The sequence below is a fragment of the Melozone crissalis genome, unplaced genomic scaffold (genome assembly GCF_028551555.1).
Source record: "Melozone crissalis strain CALT ecotype California unplaced genomic scaffold, PUWL_Pcris_2 ptg000014l_1, whole genome shotgun sequence".
In the NCBI taxonomy this organism is placed as follows: Eukaryota; Metazoa; Chordata; class Aves; order Passeriformes; family Passerellidae; genus Melozone; species Melozone crissalis.
Genome location: NW_026535792.1, coordinates 2,268,176 through 2,294,824, shown reverse-complemented (window position 1 = coordinate 2,294,824; position 26,649 = coordinate 2,268,176). Strand labels below are relative to the sequence as shown.

Below are 26,649 nucleotides of genomic sequence, written 5' to 3'. Positions count from 1 at the left end.
CCCCAGAGGGAGAAACATTTTTCCATGTGCTCTTGAAGTCTGCAGGTTGTGACACATTAGCACAGCAACCTCTGTGCAATGAGGGGATGCACCACACAGTCCAGCAGATCTCAGGTCAGAAGGAAAGATCTTGGGTCAGAAGGAACCCATCAAGACTGGCAGCTGGAAGCTGGCAAATAGGAACATTCCAGAGTGTTTTACTAATGGCTATAATTTCTTTGAGATTTAGAAGTTTAATTGCTTAGCAAAAAACTGCCACATTTTCCATTAACAGGCTTCAGAGAGAAATGGACTCCTGAAAGCTTGCCATTTTCAATGCAGGCATTTCCCACACTAATTCTGAGGAAATGTCTAAGGCACAATCACCTGTGATTTTATTCAGTGCAGTTTCTAAAACAACTTAAGTCCCTGGAAGCAGCTGGAAGGAAGAATTTATTCACAGATCTCAATTACCACTGCCTACTGTCAAAGCAGTGTTTTCTCCATCTGTACTATCAGCTCCTAAGGCTGTACTAATTTAATGCACATAACATTTTGAAAATAAGGTATAACAGACATAATTTTCACGTCACTTATAACTAGATCTTCAGACTTCGTTCCAGGATATAAACCCATATATACTTTGACTAAATTCCCTTAAACTTCAGACAAAAAAAATTAAGAAGTTTTTCTCTAAACTCAATTATAATCTCTGTAAATAGGTGTTTAGTGTTTCCTAGCACAAACATTTTATTGAATATGAATAAAAAGACCCCAAATCTAAAACCAGAAGTAAAAATGCGGGGTTTTGAATTGAACTTTAAAATCATAAGAAAAGGGCCAGAAGTGCCCGATACAGTTTCAGTATAACTGTTCTCTAATCCCTTTCCAGTAGGAGTAATAAATATCACCCCTTTAGAATACACTAAAGAGGATCTTCAATATTCAGTACGTGCTATAAAGACATAGCCCAGGATTGTATTTGCTCTGAAAGACTTCACTACCATAGGGGCTACACAATTAGGGCTCAGAACTGCACAGGGCTCTCCATATTTTATGTTATACAAGTAATAACAGAGAATAGCATCATTTTGTAACTATTTAATCAAAACCACAATTGGTAGAATACTATGACTGCAACGGAGCTCGCTTTTCTCTGCAATAAAATTTTTAACACCTCTCTATTTCGCCTCTTTAGGAGGGAATAAAGAGATTTAATAACACTTGAGAAGTCCTTGAGACCAGGATTTTTTCTCTCCTACCAACAGTGACAAGGCTGAGATTTCAAAGAGCAGGTAGCAACTGCTGTGATTATTTCCCTCCCACAGAGCCCCGCAGGGAGGACAGAGCAAGGGCCAGGTTTGATAAAGGGGCTGTTCCTGGGTGTGGCTCTGGCAGCTCTCACCGAGAGCACAGAGCCCTTGGGAAGAGGGGCAATCATGGATGCACATTTCACATCTGGTTTTAGTGTTATTTATTTATTTTACACTCAGCCTTCACACAGTAGCAAGAAGAAAAGAGTTCTAAAGCAATTGCAAAAGTCAGACCCAATGCTGACTTGGAGTAGTTTCCATTAATTTCCATATACTCTGAAAAAAAATTAAAAGTTCTAAGATCACTAAACAGCTTCTTATTATAAATCACTGAAGTCATTAACTAAACTGGAAACAATTCTCACATTATGTATATGAATTTAGGAAAAAAATCCTGAACAAAAATAATTTGGGCACAAAAATTACATTTTCCATTTATTAACCTGCTTTATCTTCACCTTAGACACAGTTATTAAAGAAAATTACACTTACCTGAACCAGAATTCTTGGCCTCTGAGGGGATGGAAAAGGTACTTTATGCATGAAATGGGAGATGTGTCTACGGGAAAAGAAAAATACTGATTTAGTAGAAATTAAGCTTAAACTACTTCACCTCAAGACAAAATTTTTGACAGTAAGAGAAATTGTTATATTAAAATGGCACATACTCAGAAACCAGAGCAAAAATCCCAGCACCTAAACCCTAATGGGATATTCTGACCTTGAAAACCTATTTTTTACTGGTCACAAGAAAATGGGAGGGCAGATTCTCTCTCAGAATACAAACTCTGTTTGTGAAACTGACAAAGTACAAGGTTTTTTTTATTAGCAGAAATATTGATATTTGAACATCACAGTCCCATTTTAAAGTCCTGCTTCTGACAGAGTTTGAAATAGCACTAAACCGCAGAGACTAGAACTGGGTACTTGCAAAAAAATATTCATGGCTGAATATCAAGGAGAATCATTAAGCTCATCCATTTTCTTCAGCTCTAAATACAAAATGTTATATAAAATTGCTGATGAAAAAGCTTTAAAGTTCTTTCACATACTACAAATACAGAAAAATGTTATTAGAATTTGACAAAGTTCTCAGTTTCATGAATTGATTAAACTTACACAAGTTCTAGAAGTGTAATTCTACACAAGAGACACTTCCACATTAAAAGAAGCTACATGGGGTAAAAACCCATGAGAACCAGGTACTCCATCCTAAATTTCACCTTATAGCACACATTTTATCAGGATTTCTACAAGTGTTACCAGTATTATGACACAGGCAACTACATTTGGAAGAAATTCAGACAAACCCAGAAATATGCATTGATTTGGGTTTTATTTTATTAGCAGTGTATGAAGATGGTGGCCAAAGTATGGAACATGCCACACAACAAGGGAAAGTTGCTTTGGGCTGACTGAAAATGTTCAGGCACAAACAAACCTTCATCATCACTAAAACAGCCAAAAGAAGTAGGCTGGATACTACATTAGCATCCTATGTTTAAATTACCCACAGTAAACTGACCAGTTTACAAATCAGAGAAATTAGAATAAACCCATAAAATCCAAATTGATTAAGCACTTCTCATACCTACTTATTTTATTCGTTCTCAAAAGTTAAAACATCAAACCCCTGAGCTTAAAAACAAAACAAATATATATACACACACATGTTTTTATTATTGGAAGTTTACTCTATCAGAACTTTCAAGCAAGTTCAGTGATGGGAACTGTAATAATGAAGGGGATAAGCAATCACAACAAATACTTAATCCACACAGTCAAAGTCTCCTGAAAGTTAATATTTAAATTGAAGCAGAAAAAACCTGATGTGTAATAAAATAGAAAAGTAAATAGTGTATTTGAAATCTGCTGCATTAAAAGATTAGATTATCCTAGAAATGTTACATGGCATTACATATCAATTGCAAGTATTGACCATTTCTTGGTGTAAGGATTTCCTCTGCATTTTATAATGTGAAATCCTTTATGTGAGAAAGAAATTAAGTTTATTTATCACAAATACAACACATTCAATCTGCTTTATCATCTCTCATTACACTACAAATAGGCATTTGAAAAAATGCAAATCTACTCATTTAATTCTCCTAACCTGATGTGTGCAAGATTAAGAAAGGATTTATAATCTTGCTCTTTGTAATCACTATGGCTAAAGGGTGCAAAGCTAATTAAAACAGCTTTCAGAGACCTTTGCAGGCACTTAAATCACAAATAAAAATCTAGACTTTTTCAGAAAGTAGGTAAAGATATGTTAAGCAAAGGAGAAAAGAGCAGCCATTATATTTAATGTTTGAGTACAGTAAAAAGGATATTACAGGAAATTTAGAACAAAAAACCCACCCTCCTTTCAACTGCAATTACTGTTATGAATTTTGGAAATGACTTACTTCTCAATGGGGAGGACATGTGGCCCAGAAATGGAGTAACGATACAGAAAGGTGAGAAACTTCTTGAAAGCATCAAAGAAAGGCCAGTGAGAGAGCAGGCAGATGCATTTATTTGTCTGCACTGTTCTGCATGTGTCTTTGCCCTCGACAGCAGCTGCTAATCCCAGCTGAGATTTTTGTTTCTCTGTGAGGTTCTCTTCAGGATACAGTTCATAAAACTGAATAGCAGCACCATATACCTGCAAACACATCGTGGATGTGAAGTCAGTAATTCTGCCTCGATCCTCAAAGCAATCTAAGAAACCCCAAACACACAGGATTTCCAGTCTGCATTACTGTTTGAAAAGATACATCAATGCAAAAGATGGCAATCTTTTGAAGCAACCCATTCTGGAATATTCTTATGGCTGTGAAAATCCAGACTGCCTATTATTTAATTAAAACACTTAATATCATATGAGAAAGAGTAATTTACAAAACAATTTATTTGAGAGAAACATAATGATTATAAAGAGTACAACTGCAGTCAACTACTCCTCCAATTGCCTTTAAAGCTATTTTAGGAATCCTTTACACACAACTCAAAGCCATATCCCCTGATATCCAATTTACTTTTCAGAACAAGCATGTACACGCAAGGTCGTTTCCATGCTTGCAATAAAAACAGCATTACTTGCATGTATATGCAGTGCAATTTTACAGCTCTCCAGTTTCACAGGCTAACAGGAAAGCAGAGGAGCTCAGGTTTATGATCAACTGAACTACTGCAAGTCACTCTTCAAAGCAGCCTTGGAATCAAGCCCAAGAGAATAGATTCAAGCTCCTCTATGAAAACATTCATAATCATCATCCTGAACAGATAAACAACTGAGTTTTTCAATTAAATTAATAACTTTTTTTTTCAAGGTTTCAAAATACCTTTTCTGCAGAAGCTCCAGTTAGTACAAATGTAGAAAAAACTGGGAGAGGGTATTTACTGTTAGATGGCCAACATTCAATCGTTGCACCCATAGGGAGACAAAAAAGAGGCACAGATTCTGGTAATGGGAATGATTCATAATCTTCCTCAGGATATCTGCATATTAAACCTATAAATAGAATGAGCAAAGAAGCAGTTATAGAAAAGCCAGCAGAAACAGGTTTGCAATAGCTCATTCCATAAAATAATTGCCAGAAAATTCATAGATGAGCACACAGTAACTTCAGAAGATGAGTGAAGGTGTAAATAATTAGGCACAGGGAATAGCTGGAAGGGTCAGATGCCCCCATAACCTAAGGAAAATCACCTGACTAAAGCATTACACTGAAATCCTACTTTCCATTCTAGAAACTATTCATAACTGATTTATCTTTTCCTGTTTTCAGGCTGTGTGTATCTCACCTGTTATTATATAATAGTTCACATTCATCATGAGTATGAGCAAAGATTTAAAATCTAGTTTAAAAAAAGGTAATGTGAATACTTTAGAAAAAAGACTGATGTTTTCAACTATAACACCAATTAATTCTGGCCAACAAACATTCCCTGAAAAATGTATGTTTGCTATTAGATGGTTTTTTAATACCAAAAGAATCAAGTCAATTAAGCTGATCCACCTCAGCTGAGGACTCGGCTCTTGTGCTGCCAGGCCACTGTGTTTAGCCTTATTTAAACACAGCTGTAAAACATGAAGATCTGAAGCAGAGGCTTTTAGCACACAGGTCCTCAGTTACAAGGGAGGCTGTAGCAATCCATCCTCTCTGACTGCCAGCCCAGGGGACTCCACACTGAGAATGGATACCGCATCAAAGGATTTAGGATTCCTCTCTGTTAGACAGCACAAGCTATATACACTCTTCTAATAGAAATGGAATATTAATAAGCAATAAAAATTTGTAACCAAAAAGGGCAGTGGATCCCTTCACGGCAAGAATCAAAATCTTGTGCAAGCTATCACTAGATGTGAGGCCTTTTAAAATTTTGATTTGTTTACAAATGTACTGTCCCCCCTTTAGTACGTCCTGAACTGCTGTTTACAGAGAGCAGCCTCTAGAAGGGATGTAAGTGGATTAAAGCTTCAGTGTGAATCATGCTCATGACTTGTGTGCCAAACAAAATCAGGGTTTAAAAAAAACCCAACAACAAATGCAAAGCTAACACGTTTCACCAGTCATAGCAAATCTAATTCTGTCTTATAAATAAAACAATAAAATAAAGATGATACACGATCCAAAAATACTTAAAGAGCTCAGTGCCAATGATGCTCGAGGCAGTGTGGAAGTCTGCAGGATTCTTCAAAATGTTTCTTACAGAAAGTCATCATGAAAATGCATCAAATAATTTCTGTGGTATTTTCTTCTGCATATACACACACATCCTTAAGAGACAGCTACCAGTAACACACACAGAGATGGGAGACACCCAGGTTTGTAGAAACCTATCAAAACACACACGAGCTTCCCAGTTAAACACAAATTTTAAAACAGCATGGTCATGATACCCAGTTCTAAGGCCTCTTTTCTGACATGATTTTAAAAGAATTCTTTAGGGAAAGATTCCTTTTTGAATAATGGCTAGATAGTGTCAATTCTTTAGTACAAAATGTATTACATTACAAATGAGCCCAGACATTCTGAATTGAAGATAAAAAAGGCTACACAGTAGTTACATACCAGCTTTATATGATATGGTGTTGGTTTTTGCCACAGACTTTTTATAACATAAATAGACGGCTGAGCCCCACTGTAAAATAAAAGAAGTTACTGGATTAAGTGATGGAGTATAACAAATAACAGTATATACAGAGTATAACTGAATATAACTAATAATAGTGTTGATAATTATAAATATTTAAATTCTCAACTTCTGGACATGAAAATAAAGAATAAGGAAAGCCATAAGGAAAGAATAAGAAAAGAGCAGCACCCATAGGGGGAACACAGAGCTTTTACAGAAGGGAGAAAGGTGTAACAACTTCCAAAAGACAGCACTCCCATAACCCAGTCAATATGGCAACTATCAGAACTGAAAAATCCACTGGCTAATGCCTACAGGCATTTATTTAAAAGCAAGCACAAATCAATTCCCATGATCTTGATCTTTTTTACATGATCCCACTTGCAGAGTAGTCAGCATCCTTCTCAGCACACCAATTTCTGAGGACTCTGCAAGAGCCAGCACATGGGGCTGCAGATTTAACCAGGTAACACCTAAATATTCAGTTCTGCAAATCAAAGTTGTATGAAACCTGTGTATTTTAGCAGGTCACGCTTTGGAACCATATTAAACATTTAAATGTGCTTACGGTCAACAGCTTCCAACATCACTCACATACAACTTTCTTTAAAAAAGAAGTTTGTGAAACTACTGAGGAGAAAAACATTTATAAAATAGCATTGGAGGTAAAGGGAGGAGTTGGCAAACAAACCAGAAGCTGATTGCTAGATATGGAATTCCCACCACAACAGTAAAAGCAGTGTCAGAAACAGCCACATCTGTAAAACCTCCAGTTACACACAGCTACACAACAGGTTCTAAAGGACCAATCCAAAGATGCTGGAGTCAGCATTAAAAGAACCCAAACATTTGCTCTAAGGCTTTCAGAAAGACTTTGTTGCAAGTGGAACAAAGGAATGCAATCCTCCAACTCTTCCAATATTTGATTTATCTTTGGAGACCTCTTATGAAGATTTTTCACAGGTACTTCAAGAGCTGCCACAAGTACTCCACAAAGGTCACATCAGTGAGTACCAAGCATTCAAAGCCCAGCTTTTGAATCCTACCATGCTGTTGTTCAGATTCTTGTCCACCTTGCAGAAGGTGTGTGGAGGAGTCTCTCCCTTGCTGGGGATGATGATGCAGATGTCTGTGACAGCCAGGGAGTTCTGGGTCATGTTCTCAGCAGCCCTGCGGTAGGTGATGTACACGCGCTGCGACGAGGCGCTGCCGCTGATGTTGGCCGGCCGCCCGTACGGGGTGCTCTGAATGATTTCACAGCCCTGCTTGACCCTTTCTTTCCCATCATATAAAACCCTAGGTAAAAGGGGAAGGAGAAAAGTCACATTTTAAAAACACTTTGAGTTTTAATCACAGGTCTTGTCTCATTGCTGAGCAAAACATTTTTACTGACAAGTTCAGGTCACATTATCTCCAACTGTATTCCAACAGAAAAGCTTCATTATGAAACTATACTGGTTTTCCTCATGTATAGTTGCTTTTAAGCATTTTGTTTACTGCAATAATGTTATTTTCACTTCTACTAAAGATTCATTGCCTGATCCTAAGAATGTCATATAACTTATCTCTTTCCAATCTGTGTTAAATAGGTTAAGCACCTTATCCCAATCCAAACATATACATTAAAAATTATAAATGGCTTTGAAAACTCCAGAATGGGAAGGATTAAATTTGTCATTAAAACCCACTCAGCATGCATTTTCCCTTCCATACTGGGTTACAGTATTCTCAAGTCAACAAACACCTTCCTGTTTAGAGTTTTCCCTTGTATTTAACAAGTATGGCATTTCCGTAAAGCTGCCTTATCTGCTCCTTAGACAAATAAAACTGAAAATCACCCACTGGAGCAGGGAAAGCACTCACCCCAAATCAGTGAGTGGAGGCTTATCCCTGCCTCGGCGATAGCAAAGGTATATCTGGGGTCCTACGAGGCTGCCATTATTGAGATCTGCAGACAGGCCCGAGGGAGTGACCTCTATGCATTTATAGCCCTGAGGAACCTCCTCCCCCAGGGATTTGTTGAGGACTGTCACGTCTGTGATGGGCTCTTTTGGCTTGGCAATTTTATGGCAGGCATCATTGAAGTGGATCTCCTCCTCCAGGGGCTTTGAAATATCCGTCAGTCCTGCGACAACAAAGTAATCAGCAACTCGGGCCCCTTTGTCTTCCATCTTCCATCACAAGGTGTTGCAGCTTCTAAGAAAGAAATACAGGTCAGAAATGATAAAGTTATGGCTATTTTTAAAATCAGAAAATCATAGTTTGCAAATAAAGAAAATGCTTTCTGCTCTCGCATGAACATTGAGAAATAGGCTAAAAATGTTTTTTCAAGACACCCATGTGCACTGGAATTCTTCTGGAGTAGTGTCAGGAAGTTTACTGTCATCAAGTTCCAGACTTTTAAAACCAGACAAGCTATTTAAGACTCCCTTTTGTTGAAATAATTTGTTTGGGTGCAAAATTTTATTGCAAGAGAAACTGTTACCACACAGGAGTTTCAAGAGCTTGCTGACATTCTGAAACTGAACAATCAGAATTTAAAACAGTTTGAATGGTTGACAGAAGACTTCAGTTTTCATGTAACTTTTATTCCCATTGCTTTATCTCCCTTTATTTCTTGCTCTAGGTAGCAAGTATTAAGACTTATCAAACTTCATGCCATGATGACTCTTGGATTTGACCAAGATTTTTGTTACAACATAATAAATTCAGACATTTCTTACTGGTTATTTGGAAAATTATGTCCCAATTTGATAATGTGTATTTAATCAAATTGTTCCAAGCTGGCCTCAGACTTCCAGCACCAGCCCCTGCTCAAGCAGGAGGAATGTCAGGCTGTGCCTGGTCACCCCTACCACCCTCATCCACCAGCACAAGAGAGGCAATTCCCTCTTCCTGCTCTCATTTTGTAGGTTGGTTGTGTTTTGCTGGACTGGCTTGAGAAACTTCTAAAGTAGCAAGGAAACGAGTACAGGTTTTTTATTTTACATTTATTTACATTGTTCTAGAAAATGCCATCTAGAAAATGCCAAGAATGCCAAATTATCTTTTCTTTTTCTATATGCCTAACAAGCACTATGGGACGCTTTAACAAACATGATTACTGGCAAGCAATCACCAATATATAGGAAAGCAACAGTCTGATAATAACTTCAGCCTGTTTGAAGAGAGAAGGCAGTTACAAAGCTGAGCTTAGTTTAACCTACATCCAGTTATTTCAAACACATCTGGAATATGTTACTCAGCATATATATGAAAGTAATAACTACAAATTCAAACTCCTCCCTGAGTGATGTATTCAAAGACACACAAACTCAACCTCTGCATATGCTGCCTATTATCTCTCTGTCCATCTGGCTCCAGCAAAGCCAGGCAGGCTGGGAACAAACGCATGCAGAGAAGGAGATGTTTAACAAAGCATCCTTAAGCTCTGGCATAAGACCAAGCACTGACATCTTTCAGCTAACATGACAGAAGTTCTAGGTATTTTGTGACATTAACAGTGCTCTGTGAAACTACACTATAGCTATTGTAACATTGAGGTTTTTTCCTTTTCTTACCAGCACCATTTCACAGAACTACACTGATTTCTAGAGTGATTCAGTATGCCTTTTAGAATGAAATTATGTGTAATTTTTGATTACTAAACACTTTAGTAATCAAAAATTATACAAATGATGGCTGTTAAAATTGCAAGCAGGACCTATAACTCCAGTGTATTAACAGCCCTACTCTAGTTTAATCACTACAAATGATTAAACTCCAGTTTAGCATTACAAATAAACAGAATTATGTGTATGTACATATATATAAAAACATATTGAAGAATCATACCTTTACACTATTTAAACCTCACCATTATTCCATATAAAGTTTATACCAAAAGTCCTAAATTCAAACATTCCTTTATTCCCAAAAGCACTTTCAAGAAAAACTGGGACAAGCTCTCCTCATTTAGAGATAGTTAAAATTAGAATCCCCTACATACAAACACCTGCTATCACATAAATTTGCTTCCTAATGTTATAGCACGTAATACACAAGTCAGCAAGACTTTCATAATTTAATGCAGATTTTACAGAACTGAGGGGAAAAAAGGCCTGGCTGATGATGAATTATCCCTTCATATTTACCCATCCCTGCAAGTGTCCAAGGCCAGGGTGGACAGGGCTTGGAGCAGCCTGGGATAGTGGATGGTATCCCTGCCTATGGCAGGGGGGGAATGAGATAATCTTTAAGGTCCCTTCCAACCCAAACCATTCAGGGATTCTACAATGGTTTTATGATTTTTGTCTTTTAATACAAAGGCTTACAGCTAAAAATGGGATAAAGATAAGCTTGAGTGGTATTTTAGTCTAAGGCTGACTTATACTTTACTAGAGCTACTGTGATACTCAAATTTTCAATATCGGGTACTGGCAGAGCAGATCTATGCAAACTCTATGTTAATAGAACCCAGAAAGAAGGTATAAGCTGTGAGCTAATTCAGTGACAAATAATCCTTCTGTGAAGAGCATCTCACATAAACTGATGGAGAATTTCTGTAGAAAATCCTACCATGAAGCCATTCCACAGTGATTTTACTTGTGTATCTTACTCAGAGATTGGTGGTTGTGCCTTGCTGGTGTGAATCTCAGGACAGCACCTGAGATAACCCTGGGATGGGGACAGGTATCAGTCCAAGGAGAGAGATTTCTTTCCTTCTCTCCCCTGGTTTTCAGCTGCTGTGTGGCTCTATCAGCTAGAAAACCCAGGAGCTCTCTCCTCTGCAAGGGTTTCAACACAGCCTGGCCATGGTGTCTCCACTCCACCCCTTGCATTGTGTTGTGTGGGAGGTCAGGAATGCTGATGCTGCTCATGTTCCATCCAGGGAGAAACAGATTTTTCCCTACAACTTCCATACTGTAATCTTTTTACCCTCACTCATCTCCCTACAACATCTGACCATATTGCAAGTCATCTTTGAGGGCAAAAAAAAACCCCAAACCAAACAAACATGAAAACCACAGCAGAAAAAGTCACACTGCACAAGAAGGCTGCTTGAGACAGCTAGTTCCAGGTGAAATTTAACTTAGGAGTGCCACACTGAGAAGCTTCCATAGCTTCTCTACATTTCAGTAACCTGGGGACAAAAGGCTGCACACTGAAGGCAATGCCATGGGATCATAACCATAATCTCTTACAAAAGTCCCTGGAAATTAATGCAATATATGGTCTTTGAGCCACTTCACGATAATGATTTTTAATGGATGTCATATAATTAATACGACTGTAAATTAAACACCATAAAGATCAGAAAGAATCAAAATACCCCTGCAAATAACAAAGTCATGTGTAAAAAAAATTATTAAACACACACACTCTAGATCATGACTATATAGATGAGAGAGCTTTTTGTAACGTCTAAAAATGTAGGATCAGGAGAAACAATCAGATAAACTCTCAGATCCACAAACTATTAGCTTGATTGCTTTGCTGAAAGACAAAGGGTAAACACATCTTCACTGTTTATTCAATGTAATTTTCTAACATCCTATTTTTTCATAAACATTCAGGAAATACTAATTGAGGATTTTTGCTGCTTGTCACCACTGTTGTAATTCATTCAGTGTCCAAGCCTTTTGAACAGATCACATTCCTCATTCAAATACTATAAGAGGAAAGCACACATCAGCTTTTTCCCATCACATGACCAGAACTGATGTGGATGAGCCATATATTCCATCTGTGCAGCAGGAACAGGCACGATGCCTCACCAAGTACAGTTTACTACACATGCACTACAACATTTGCAGGGAAAAATGTACTGATCTAATCCCTACAACCTGCTCCTCCGGACAGAATTCTGCAGAGATAACTTAGAACTAGCTGCAGACCAGAAGAATTGCTCCAGCCACACCAGTTTCTTTCCAGGAGCCAACCTCCCCAGGCAGCAGTGAGGACCCTCTGACTCCCTTAAAAGAGTTTCTGCCAGGCCACCTCTGGCAGACAAATACAACAACTGCTTTGTAATCTTTTCATCTGCCTTGCTGTCATTCTCATTCCTTCCTGCATTTTCCTTTGAGAATATTAAATTGCTTATTAATTTGAGTTCCTTATTAGATCCCTTTGCTGTCTAAACCAGGTGATATTTCACTTTGTAATCCTGACTCCAAAGATGTTCCATGTGTAAACAAGCAATGAATGTCTCCTAGAGTGCACTGGAAACCAGTGCAGGGCAATCTTCTTTAAAACAGTTCAACGCTGGTGATTTATTTTTTTTAAATAATTTATTATACAATAACACTCCAAGAACTTACTTCCTTTGAAGGAACATGAAGAGCAGATGAACAGAGACACAAATCAGAGGCTAATTACTAAAAATTGCCAGTGAAGTTCTAACAGCCCCCAGCATCTCATCTCATCTGTGCATTGCTGCACTAGGCTGTTGAAGCAACCAGCCCAGAGAGATGTGTCAGCTGGGCAGGCAGGAGCAAAGTGAAGTTAACTGCATCAGTCAGTCCTGCTCTGGCTACTCAGAACCACTTCTCAGACATAACACCACACAAATCACATGGGAGTTCAACATCTCAAGACATGGGAGTAACTGCAGTTACACAACCAAAAATCTTCACCCCAGCTCTGTACTGCCAAAATTGCCTGGCAAAATTGTCAGACAAGCCTTTTTCCCCCCTCAATATTTTCTTCACAGCAAGCACACAATCCTGGGTACAAAGCAGCAGCCCTCTAATTTCACAGGAATTCCCAAGGCAGAACACAAGCCTTTTGCCCACTCTACCAATGTGTTCCCTACCTTTTCATCAGGGCATTGCTTCTACACTTTTCCTCTCTTGCTGTCAGCCAGGCTTTAACATAGACTTCTTGTTAAAGTTTCATTCCCTATAGAAACAGTAAAAATAAGAATCAAACAATGAACACGGTTGTTGAAACTTACTTTCTGCACACTTCACGGCACCAGTCACATGAAATGAACACGGTGGGTTGCTGTAGGACTCCTGGCTAAGATAAGGTTACATATCACTTCACTGAAAAAGTAAATTAAACCAGACTTTAAAGCCAAGAAACAAAATATCAAATTTTACACTGGGTTGATATTTTAAGAATGCAAACAACACTTAATGCTTTAAACCAAAATAAATCAAAGAAGAGATGAGCCAGCCACTACAAATTACTTCACCTCTTCCATTATTTTCTGACAGTCAATACCTTCTGTGTCCATTCCTAGGTGTTAGCCAGCTATCAAAGTGCTCTCTCATCCCAAGAACCTTTCAAAATTCACTTCAAACCATTTTTCTTTGCAAGATTTGGATATTTAGGCAGATCCTTCCTACTCCACAATCAGCATCTGCCAGCTAGTCACCTTACCCCAATTCCTCTAGCAGTGGGTGATACAGTCTTCTTGCCCTTTACTGCCACAATTCAGAATTTTTCTTCAGATGTGGTGAACAACAGCATGGCCACTTTTAAACACTGGTATCACCACAGACAGCTTGAACTTGTGTTTTACACTGAGGAACCTGCAAGCCCAGTGCTACCTTGAGCATTCTGAAGCAGCAGCTTTGCTGCTTCAAAGTCCACAGGACTGAGGACAGCACCTCACTGGAGGCACTGAGGGCTCCCAGAACAAGTCATTAGCACCAGCAAGGCTGTAGTCAAAAGTGAGCTTTCTTTAAAGGAAGCTTCTATTCCCCCAAGACTTGTAGAACACGCTCAGAAGAGAATGGTGAGAAGACTGCAGCAAACAAAGTGTAACATAAGAGAGGCTGGGAACAAACACATCTCAGGAGGGTTGATGCAAACCATGAAAGATTTGCTTCCATTCCTGAAGTGGAAGAATCTGGGGAATTAGGTTATCAGAATTGTATTTTTGGGGTCACAAAGTTAAAGGTTTTGTTTGTAACACCAATCTACAAGGCCAGTTCTTTGAAATCCCACAGGAACAATCAGCACTGTTAGTTCACTGCTCTGACAGCCCAGAGTGAATCCAGCCCCAGTGATCTCAAACCCACACAGCACCATGGACCTGCCCCACTTACAGCCAGGTACTTTCCAGTATCTGACTTTGAACATTTCCACTCAAGACTACAAAGAGAGAATGCAGGAGCAGCACAACATAATTTTCTCCAACTATACAATCATTAATATCACCAGGAGTGCCAGAAATCAGAAGTTTTGGGATCACCTGCAGACCTCAAGCACAGCTGAAAAAAGTCCAAGAAGCAGGCAGCATTAACACATGATTAATTTCCCCACGGACACTTCAAAAAACTTCTTTTCTACTCAACTCTCTGGAAAACCAGTGAGGAGACTTAAATGAAAGCAAAAAATATAGATTTAGGCATCACAAGGAACACAGCCAGAACTGCTGCCAGTGTACTTGCAGGTCTATTTTGTATTACTTGCAGAACTTATTTACAACTAGTTTCTTGTCCTCTACATATCAAGTTAAGGATCTACTTCAAGAAACAAGAATGCAAAGGACTTACATCATTACCCAAATACAAACAGAACTTCTCACAGCATTTTCATTTTTAGTAGGACAATGTCTGTACTTCTTCTTCCCATTTCCTACTACAGTTCCACAAAAAACAGCAACAGAGAAAACAGGGCTAAAGTGATAAATGGCATTACTTCTTAGACCCTACTGCACACATCTGCACTCAGTGATGTTAGACAATACAATAATTCTCAGGAAGCCACCAGTCTCCACTAAACTCCCTTTGACACTGCATCAATTTTTATTAGAAAATAAGAAAATCAACAATAACCCAAGAGAAAACCTAAGATTTTTCTGCCCTGCATCACTGGACTGGAAATGCTACCAAGTGTTTTGCAGGTCCATTCACAATCATCTGCACCAAGTCATGGTTTACATCTCTGGTCCAACAGCTGAGGAGATAATCAAGAGAGCTCAGAAAACTTGGCAACAAATGATCTCTAAGAGGTGCTGGGAAACAGCAAAGTGCTGGATAAAAGCACAGGGATAAAACAAAAGACCATGAATTTGGGAGAAGAAAACAGGAATGGAGCCAAGAACTGAGGGACAAGCAGACTTGCTCAGCAGTGTTGAGAAGAAAGAAAGATTAGGCCTAAATTCAGAGGCTAATCTAGATTCAGGAGGATGAATCTAAGTGAGCAGGAACTGGACACCTACAGCACCAAAGCTCACAGGAGGAAGCACAGTGAGTGCCAGGGAGAAGGCAGGAAGGAACAGACTTCACCCTGAGGGTGAGATCTGGCATGTCCCACATCTCCTACACATTTCTCCCTCACTCACCAAACACTCTATTTGTTTGTTTTTCAGTGCTGTTTGTAGTCTCAATCAAATCAAAGCATTTACTAAGAGGTTCTAACAATCATTCCAGTTGTGCCACAGAAAAATCCTATGAAATTTAATCCTGCCTACAAAAATTCAGGAAAGAGATGTTCCAGTATCCCACAAGATTCATGACAGAGACAAATCTCAGTAGGGCCAGTTTGAGAACTCCCACTTTTCTTTCTAGATTACAGTATTTATGGCCAAAAGGCACCACCAAAGAATGGAAAGGATTTCTGAAATACAACTGTGTTTGTAGGGAGGGATGCAGAAAACAAATTGTAGAAAATCAGGGGGAGGACAGCCAAAATAAGCACTATAAAATGTAAATATTACTTCATCCAAAGCACAGTTCAGCAGAGCAGCTTGTTCATGTTTTTGTATAACTATTTACTATACAACAACTTTATAAAAGAAGTTCCCCAAACAAAATGTTTTATTTTTCTTGACACAGTAGATAAAGGCAAATGAAAACAGAAAGTCTTCCAATATTGAGCTTCAAACCCAAAACCTGACACTGAAAATGTCAAACCCCATCAAGCAAGAGTGACAGAAGTGACCTGCTTTCACCCTGCCACATTTGGACACACATGCCGACCTCAGTTTTGTTTTGAAACCGTTCTCTATCCAAATTAAATTTTGAATTCATGATGTGATAGAAGAAAAGACAGGTGGGGATTGTTTCTAACACTTTTTGCAACATATAAAAACAACTTAGAGACTTAGAATGTTTTTTGTGATTTTTTTTTTCTTTGGCCAGCAAAAATGTTCTGTAACATGAGAAAATGGGACCCAACCACACTGCAAATTATAGGCAGGGCCAGCCATGGACAGACTGCAACTGCTGCCTGCAGATCATCTACAGCCCCCTGGAAAGGTTTAATGGAGGGATAACACTCACTAAAACCTCTCTCACCCAGCAAATCTCTACATCCACTTACCAAAATGTTCAGCATCCATTCCACAGAAAAATAAGTGTGGAAATACCACTACCAGCTCAGCTGCAGATACATCAATCAATTACCACCTATTGCTGGGACAGTTTCCCAGCCAGCTAAGCAATAAAAAACAACACTAGAGTCTCCTCCAGAAAATCACCATAAATTAGCTGAGGAGCAATGACATGCCAAGGTAACTACTGCAGATCCTGATCTTGAAGTTAGGAATTTTGAGAATAATTCCTCAGGCCCACAGGTTTCTTCTGAAGCTCAAGTCAAAGCCAAAACTCAAGAGTCCAGCCCACAAAACCCTTCTCTGTGTTTGCATAAAGCTTGCACACAAGGTGGAGGCCATCTCCTGGGACTTTTTTTTATTTACATACATGTACTTACACATCTGCTCACTTTCATTTCAGATGGCCAAACTGAAATAACTTTATTAATTAGTAATAATGATTTCTCTGACCCAGATTTTTAAAATTCAAGATTTATGGTAAATATTAAACAGGGAGGATATAACCGGCTAACTTCTAACATGCTCCTTATTCTCCTCATCCCATTTTTAGACCACAGTTCCTCCTCCTTTCACTCCCCTGCCATTATTACTTAGCTCACTCTGTATCAGCCTCCACAGTAACCATTATCTAATATACCCATTAGACACATGGACATTTTTCATATATGTATTAGATAATGCAATATATTTTGCATCTAATATATTGAAAAGGTAAAAATACACCATTTAAAATAGTCAAGCCAGCCAACACTTTCTGAAGTCTTTCATTTCCACTTCTCAATTTCCTCCTGGCACTGTTTCTGAGCTCTTTAGGGAACTACCAGTGACTAGTTCTGCATCACACACTGCTACTGAAATGAGTGTTATAGATCAAACCTCTGGGCATCACTGCCCTGCATGGTTTAATTTTGACTCTGGAGTCTGTGGGAGCACTTAATAAGCATCAGCAGCCTATTTCCAGATCAGCCACAGACCAAACTTTCAAACCAGGCACAGACTAAACCTGAACTGAAGGACAGCAGAAAACATCCAAGGATTATTATGCCATACAGCAAAGAGCCTCATTCACTCCAAGTAATTAATTGGTCAGCAGCAGTGCTAGAAACAGCTGATTTGTAACAATAGTTGAACAGTAGTGATGCCTTCACAGCTTACACATATTCATCCCCTACCTGTTGGCTGTCATCAATTAAAATAAGGCATAGCTGGCTTTAGCTTCCACAGGATTTGCTGCTCTTAGTGTGCCAAAAACTTGTATCACAATTTGTGTCTGCAGTAGCAGATATTATTCCCATACAGAATTGATGTATAAGTGAGCAGACCAAGGGCATTTTCTGTGCTCTTGTCAGCCAGTGCAGCTACAGCAGAAGGACAAGGGACAGGCAACCTGAGCCCACCACACCTGCATCCCTGCATAAGGGCAAGCTCAACCTCAACTTTCTTCAAGGGTCCTACATTTTTACAGGTTTGGTTTTGGAGGGGGATTGCAAAGTGGGGAGGGAACAGCCTGATTTGGATTTTGGGCTTTTTTTGTTTGGGTTTGTTATAAATCAGCTTAACAAAATTTTGAAGTTTGAATACATCCCAGAGAAACTGATTAAAACACTGCAACAAGCCAGATAAACATACTGGAAATACACCAATCATCACAAATTGCATCATGCTTTGTTAAGGCACTCATATAGAAATTATTTTAGTGCCTTTTTTTTTTTTTGCTTCTTTCATTATTAGTATTATTCAGTATTACAGTTCTTTCCAGGAAACTTCAGAAAAAAAATACCTCAGTTTTACAGCAACACGTGTATCAAAACCTTTACCACTAAGAACCCTGTCACACAGCAACATAGCTGGAAACCACCAAACATAAATTTGAACAACATTACAAAGCTATATTGACTTTTTATTTTTTAATCCAACATCAACTGGGCAACATTTGGCCTCCAAATTTCTGGTCATACCAACACCATATTTAAAGACTCAGGTCAAAGTTGAGGAAAGGACAAAAAACGGAACAAAGGCTTCCTGCAAGTCTTCACTTCAGGAGATAAATTTAAGATTGAGAAAGCTTTTGACCAAGTACCTATTGTGCTATTCCCATTCCAACCTGCCTGTGTTTGGCCAGGAAGCACAAATGTTTCTGCAGCCAGAGTTATAAAAAGCATTTCAACCTACTATGACTTGCAAAACTAACAGCAACTCAGCTGCTAGGGAGCATGATGGAAATAAAAAAGGATGTTGAATATTTAAGTGACGTTGCAAATTTCTTCTTCTTGTATTAAAACCTCAAGGTTACCAAACCCCATTATCATTCAGCTTGGTCTAGGAATTGTCTTCCTCCCTGAAGAGTCACAAGACAGTTTTCTCCAGCTATCACACACTACAGCAGGAATTAACCTAGAAATTAGTAAACCCTCGATGCAAAATCCTGCAGATTAAACACTGACAGACTGGCTTCTGGCATGGTGGTGCCCACAGCTCTGTCAGAGTCACACAGAACAGCTGTGTTAGTTACAACCTCACGCCCCTTAGGGACCAGCTGGCTTTACTCCCTAACTTTCTACTTTCCCTTTCAAGCACATTTTTGAAATAGAAGCAGGTTATTGACATTGTTTCTAAGGCTTGACCTGCATCAGCTGCGTGCACCTGAGCCCTAGAGTGTGTGCCAGGCTATGTCAATATTTGTGCTTTTTCTAACTAATAATTAACTCTGGCTATATTAACTAGATAACTGCTAATATTGCCATTAACACATATAGTAATTCCATTAAGCACCATACTGGGGTTATGTCATACAAAATGAGCTGAAACACAAACCTGCAACCATATGGCTACAAAAAATATCAATACTCAGAGGTATGAAAATCTCAAATACTGGGAAAATATTTTTAAATAAGTCCCTGTTTAAAGAAAATAGTCCTGGTGCTTTTTGTCTTACTACTTGCAGAAGCAGATCTTCTATTTTGTGCTGTTTTCTAATAAATTCACATTTTAGAAAAGGCTATTGGGTAAAGCCTGTTCCAAAGGAGCAGAGGCCACTCAAACTTGAGGAAAGTACTCATCCAGCTGGAGCACAACATTTCCAGAAGTAAAACATGTACATCACAGAAGCTCTTAAGGCTGTAGAGAGGCTTAATCTTTTTTGTTCTGTCTTTGAGGTTCCATGCAATTTTCCCCTTCCTGAAGCAAACCACAGAAACTCTAATGCTGTTTTTGATAATTAAACTATTTCAATGCCAAGTCATGATAGCCCCTAAAAAAACAGCTCCCTTTACCAGAGCTCCACTTTAATGCTCACTTTAAATAAACTTACAGACTCCTCAATACTCTAAAAGCTAGATGAAGTTTCTCCAGTACTCTAAATATAAGACTTTTTTAAAAAAGATGACAAAAGCAAGAGACTCTTACAAAGCAAGACTTGCATGCGAGACACACAAACCAGAAATAATCCATTTACTCCCCCTTGACCTTTCTTGGCTAGACTAACTCAATTAGTACCCCTAAACCACCAGACACTTGCCAAGATAACATATTTGTGTTTAATCATTCAAAAAGTGAAATATTATGTACTGTAATGTAACACTTTTTACGGAAACCTCCAGTTGAGCAACAGTTCCAGAAAAAATTGTGAAATGAAGTAAAAAGCTGCCCAGAACACCATACTTCCACTCAAGTTAGTTCAAAAAAATTAAGTTTCAGTACTAGGCAGAAAGTCAAGACCTCATTTTTAGCAAAGTAGAAGCAGAACATTTTTAAACGCAGCCTGTTTGGAATAACTTCGGAATAGCAACCATCACTGGGAAGTTACTGAATACCATCATTCCCTGGCCAGCAACTTGTGCCACACGCAGACCTCATGACAGAACGACGATAAAAATGCCAGGGCTGATTTCTACAGCCGCTTCCAGCGCGTTGCATCAAGCCAGGTATAGAGTAACCCAGGCTGCCGAAGGGAAAGCCGGGACAGAAACACGCACCGTGGGGCTGAGCACCGCCGGGCAATTCCGGCTGACGCAGCGGGGGCTGCGCGGAAAACCCGCACATGGCTCTGGGGACACGCACACACACACACGCGGATCGGGGCAACGCGCACACACGGGCTTTGGGGAGCGCACAGACACCCGCGGATTCGGGGACACGCACACACAGGGTTTGGGGAAGGCGCACACACCCGCGGATTCAGGGACAGGCACACACAGGGTTTGGGGAAGGCACACACACACACACCCGCGGATTCGGGGACACGCACACACAGGGGTTTGAGGAAGTCACACACACACACCCCCGCGGATTCGGGGACACGCACACACAGGGGTTTGGGAAAGGCACACACACGGACAGGGTTTGGGGAAGGCGCACACACCCGCGGATTCGGGGACACGCACACACCCCGGCCCGCCGGCGTGCAGCCCGTACAACATGGCAGGTCGGCGGCGAGGGCTCGGCCGGCCCCGCCGCCCCGCCGCCCGGGGAGCCCCTTGGGCCCGGAGGGGGCTGGCGGGAGCCTCGAGCCGACGGGCACAAGGAGAAAGGAGAAAGTTTTCCCCCTCCCACCGCGGCCCAGCGGAAAGTTACCGCCGCCCCCGCGCCGCCTCAGCCCCCGGCCCGCCAGCGCCGGCCTCCCCGCCCCCGCTGACAGCCCCGCGCCCCTTCCCCGCCGGACCCGGAACGCGGCAGCGCCCGACCCGCGGCATCGCCTCGGAGAACCCCGGAGCCCGCGCCCCGCGGCGGTGACAGCCCCGCCGCGCTCACCTCAGGCGGGTGCCGCGCTCCCCAGGGCGAGGAGCGGGTGGTGAAGGGGTTCGGGGGGCAGCGCGCTCGGTGCCCGCGCCCTTATCTCATCCCAGCGGAGCCCGGCTCGCCCCCGCCGCCTCCCGCCGTGTGGGCGGCTCAGGCGGGATCCCCCCTCCCCTCCGCCGCCATCTTGGCTGTCACGGGGCGGGGGAGGCGGGCGGCGACCCGTGATCGCGGCGGGGCGGGCGCGGGACGGCAGCCGCCGGGTTCCGCGGTTCCTGAGGGGGGAGCAGCCGTGGCCCGCCGCCCACCGGGTCCCTTCTGAGCGCTCCCCCTCGCACCGCGGGTCCGCCGCTCCCGCCTTCCCCCTCACGGAACGCGGCCCCTCCGCTCCCGCCTTCCCCCTCACGGAACGCGGCGCCGGCGGCTCCGAGCCATGAAGGGGGGAGCGGGGCTCCCTAAGCGAAAGCGCCCAAAACACAGCGCGCAGACCACGGGCTCGACTGTGCCTCCCCCCACCTCAGCATTTTAATCTAGACAGCATCTTTAATTTAAACCGAAATTAATCTCTGGCCCAGATAGGCCGGGATTTGGCTCACCTGCGGCGCCCGTCGCCTGGACCCGGAGGAGGTGCCGGCTGTCTGGAAAACAAGGGATGAGAAAACCGAGGGATTTTCTGCAGGCTTGATGTAACCCGCAGCAGGCTGTTGCATCAAAGACTAGAAAAAGAACCCGAGACAAAAATAATCTTTTAAGAGCGTGCAGCTAAGATTAGTGCAGCGTGTCAAGATGTTGCTGAGCGCAACAGAACGAGTCCTGCCTGTGCCCACACTGAAATAAATGCTACTTTTCTGGTACCTTGTCCATTACAACCCTGAGTTTCCAAATTTTATACCAAAGTGCTGATTAGGTATAGGTTCCAACCATACAATTTTGAGCTTGAATTCAGTCTTACCTCAGTTCTGGATGTTTAGCTTAAGGGTTTAGATGTGGCTCGTTGTGAAAGACATAAAATTCATATGAAATTCTGAATTTGTAATTACCGTGAATTTATCAAAACCGAACTGTTAATACTCAGATATGTTCAGACCTACTCTCTTGGTTTACCTCATCCCTTTGAAAATCTGACCAAATAGGAGAATGCAAAAGCCAAAAAGTATAAAATAACATTGGGTTTCCCCACATGCTTTTATTAATTAAATTGTTTATAGCAGAAATGCTGCTCCTCGTACCCCTCATGTAGGAAATGTGGCTGGCACAAGTTGGCGTCTACCTGGGCAGCAGCACCCATGTGCAAGCCTGCACATGCAGGCACAGCTCTGCGCTGCCAGGGTTGATGTTTGGGAGCTAAGTCTGTCTTGTTTTTTTCTCAACAGGCAGCAAACCGAGTAAGGAATGTGTCAGGGACTACGAGAACGTTCCCATTCCTGGTGTTTCTACGCTAGAAATGCATTTCTAGCCACACCCATAAAGAACTTGTCTCTCCAGACAGTACACAGTGGGGTAAGTGAGAGAGAGCCTAGAATGTCACTATTCACTACAGCAGGATGCTCTGTGTCCTTAAATTATCTGGTGTGCTGGTAGAGACTTTTCTAAATCAATTTCCAATATATTTTAATTCTGGAAATGCTTTTCAAATAAATAGCAATACTGAACTCCATCTTCTGGCTAGTGTTAGTAATTTTTGATATGCAAACTGTTCTGTGCTCTCTGCTCTTGCTCATTTTTCAGGTAGGCATAAATTTTAGGCTTCAGCGTTAACATCCAAGATTAATGGGTCTGTTCCTACTTCTAAGAGTATTGTTACACCTGCCTGTATACTGAGCAAAATCCCTGCCCTGATGTAGGAATAGCTCACTTTGCAGGGTTTAAGTTCATAACCATTAAAATATCCTGGACTGTTTCTAATGGAAACTCATTTTGGAGAAATAGAATTCTTAAATATTCTCAGTCATTTTACATACTTTTCAGCTCTTACATAAGTAAAACGTTGTGTAGATGTCTTTGTTTTGCTGTTAATTTGTTTCCCTCCCCCATTTCTGTCCTTCTAGGACTATCTGCATTTAATTACACATTGTGTCAATGTCAACAAATTGTGGTCAGGGACAGGGTTCTCTTTTTGCAAGGCCTGATACAAACACCAAAGGAGTTTCTGCCCCATACTGCTATCACAGCTAACAGTGCTTATCTCTGTCCTGTCTTTCTTGTTCTTATATCTCCCCCTCCTTCCCACCCTCATCCTTCAAACCTCTGCTGCATTCTCTCCCTGACCTACCTGCTGCTCATGCTCTTGGCTGTGGCACACTTTCTTCCCCACCAGCACATTTAATTGCAATGTTCCATTTCATTATTAGCCTGTCACCACCTTTATCAAGTCACCTTTCCTAACAAATCTCACTGCAAAGCTTTTCTGCGTAGCTCATCATCAATTTTCCACTTTAAGGCTCTTCTAAAGCCACGTGCAAAAGGGCCTATGAAAAATTGGGACTGTAGTTCTGTATTTATTTATGAATAAAGAGCAGCATCAGTGAATAGTGCTACTGTACAGGCAGAGACAGATTTACTGTGTGCCCAGCTCCTGCGAGGCTCATTGCACAGAGATGTGTCTATGTGTCACTCACACAAAGCCTTTCCTTCCCAGGGATTTTCAGGATCTCTGAGCAAGGATCTCTGCTTGCACATGAAGACCCGAGCCCAAGATCATTAAGTCACTGAAGTTTACTTATTAATTGCAGTCAGTGTTGGATCAGATTCTTGTTGTGCATAGTAAGCTAATTAGCCAAGTTAACAACTGCGTGTAGTGCAGGTGGACAGGCACCAAGCACGCTTCATGTGGGATTCTGCTGCCTCTCAAGTGCAGGGTGGAGCCCTGGCAGCCAGATTTAGCCTCCCCCGTCGTGCAGCCAGAGAGACACGCAGGCTTTCTATGGACCAGCAACCACAGAACGATTTTTTTCCATGTTACAACCCCAAATTTCTAGCTTGTGGCACTGAAGTAATTTTCAAAGTCTGGTTTAGATTATTTTAAGTGCATTTTACACATGGGTAAACTCAAGCAAGGCAGAGGACAAGTGGCAGATGGTCAGTGATGGAGCCAGGAATAGAATGGAGAACTCTGCTGTCCCACAACATGATTTTAAGAGACTTTGTCCCAGGATTGTGGGTTTGATGATTTATAATTCATAGGGCTTCAGAAGTGCTTAAAAAAATGCAGCTATCACTATTCCCAGTTTTTCCTGGAAGAGACTGGCTTCCATAAGCAAAACAATTTTAGTTCAGTTTCTTAAGTGTGCAATTTGGGACTTAATCTGTTCTCTTTGTCACCAGTTTTATGCCTTTTGAACTCACTTGGCTGTGCTGTGTGCACTGCTCATTTACCTCTACAGGAGAAGGATGAACCTCCAAGAGAACCCAACTGAATACCTTTCAAATAGACCTATCTGTAACCTTGGTAAAAATAACTATGGAGATAATGATAATGGATAATTATAAACTCCATAACTGGCAAAACAAGACTCTGCATTTCAGAAGATGAATTGCCTTACCCTGTCCAGTAACCCACTTTACAGTGCAGTAATGGATCTGCATCCGGAGGGTTATGCAATGAAATGGAGCCTTTGGCAAGCTGGGATCACACTGGAAATGAAGCCACATCTTCATGGGTTTTTTCATACATGCATATTTGTAAATCTGGGACTTATCCCTTTTGACATAAAGAGACCATCCCAGCTTGGAATGATTAAATTCTAGGACAGATTATGAAATAATAAAGCATTTAAATATTGTGGTGCAGCAGTATAACAGTGCAGTCACCCTTCCTTTTACTGATTCAAGCGTAGTATCTCCAAAAAGCTTTTGCACTCCAGAGAAACTACTGATTATACATTATAAAACAGGAAATAGAATATCATATATGTATATTAAAAATATATCTATTTTTCAGACCCTTCTCTAGGTAATTACTGAAGCAGCTAAAAATATGGGGAAATGTAGCAAATACAGGCCCTGATCCAAAGGCCACTGAACTCAACAGTGCTAATAAGGAACGTTACTGTATATGTGTAAGGATAAAGTCTGATTGTCTAGTTGCAGTATCTAGGCATTCCACTTGGATAAAATGAGGAGATTTTTTCTCCAGCAGGTAGGGAGAGTTTCTCAGCAAGCATTTATTGCCAATATTTATGGGAGAGTTTGTGGTCCCAAATGAACAGAAATACTGGGAAACAAAAAGGAAAGAAAATGTACCCAAGGAGGAGATCCAGCTGCTTCCAAGTCATTTCTATAAATAAAATTCTGATGTGAACTCATTATCATTTCCCTTTCCAGCACCAATTTGCTTCCTCAAGATTTCAGTGTGCATCTGAGGGCTTGGGCTGCGCGCTGTAAAGTTTCCCTCGGCAACTGCTAAAATTATTCACGAGGCACTGCAGCATGGCAGCAGCTATCAGCTCTGGAACGCTAGGAGAGGCAGGGGATGGCCTTTGGTGTTAGTCAGAGATAACCCAGTGCAGTTGTGCTTGGCTGGGTGGTGAGGGTTGGGGTGTCAGGCCTGTGATGCCATCGGTACCTGTTGTCCTGTCGTTAGCGGGCAGTCAGCGTGTACAGCTGGAGCACATTTCTGGATGCTGGAAGCTCCCAGACAAATATTTGCAGTCCATTTTGTGAGCACGGGACAGCAGAAGGGTTGCTTGAGGATGGCCCAAATCCTAATGCATCTATCAAAGCCAGCTTGCTGTCTGTGCCAACACTAACCTGGTTTAAGTATTGCTGTCATCAGTAATGCCAGATAACAAAAGCTGCTCTTTGTGGAGTAATATCAGGAAGGAAATTGTGCATGCAGATTCGCCAGCAAAAATAACAGTCTGGGGCTGTAAATGTACACACTGATACTGATGGTTTGTTGCTATTTTCAGCAGCTCCTGTTCCCTCAGGGGTGAGAGGACTTAACTGCTATCCCTGCTGTTCATGCATCAGCCTTAAAGGTTCCATGTGGATGCCTGCTCTTTGGCCCATCTGGGGGTGATTTCTGCAAATAGCAGTTTTCCTCTGAATCAGTATTCAATTCATCACCAGAGCCATGCCACATGATACTGTGGGGCCATAGAAAACCACTTTCCTTCACTAGAGATCTCTAGTGAAGAGTTCTTTATTATTTGTACTTTATATCCACCTTCCAATCATGCCCAGGCCAAGCAATTGTATTCCATGTAGCTAAATCTTCCCCACAGTTTT

At 41.1% G+C, this 26,649-nt stretch overlaps 1 protein-coding gene across 3 annotated transcripts in view; it reads right to left on the bottom strand.

The window, feature by feature from the left end:
* The window catches only part of DENND4A (DENN domain containing 4A), a 49,075-nt gene extending 26,975 nt beyond the window's left edge, over window positions 1–22,100 (bottom strand). For 2 of the 3 annotated variants that reach the window (XM_054272494.1, XM_054272496.1), the window contains exons 1-8: window positions 21,436–21,612; window positions 13,210–13,295; window positions 8,280–8,612; window positions 7,463–7,712; window positions 6,353–6,422; window positions 4,619–4,788; window positions 3,701–3,939; window positions 1,785–1,851 (exon numbers count right to left, since the gene is read on the bottom strand). In XM_054272494.1, coding sequence (XP_054128469.1) covers window positions 1,785–1,851; window positions 3,701–3,939; window positions 4,619–4,788; window positions 6,353–6,422; window positions 7,463–7,712; window positions 8,280–8,587 — 1,104 coding nt within the window. In that variant the 5' untranslated portion in view covers window positions 8,588–8,612; window positions 13,210–13,295; window positions 21,436–21,612. Of the gene's footprint in view, window positions 1–1,784; window positions 1,852–3,700; window positions 3,940–4,618; window positions 4,789–6,352; window positions 6,423–7,462; window positions 7,713–8,279; window positions 8,613–13,209; window positions 13,296–21,435; window positions 21,613–22,016 lie in introns of those variants that run through there. The other variant, XM_054272495.1, reaches the window with a different exon arrangement.
* Window positions 22,101–26,649: the final 4,549 nt, after the last annotated feature.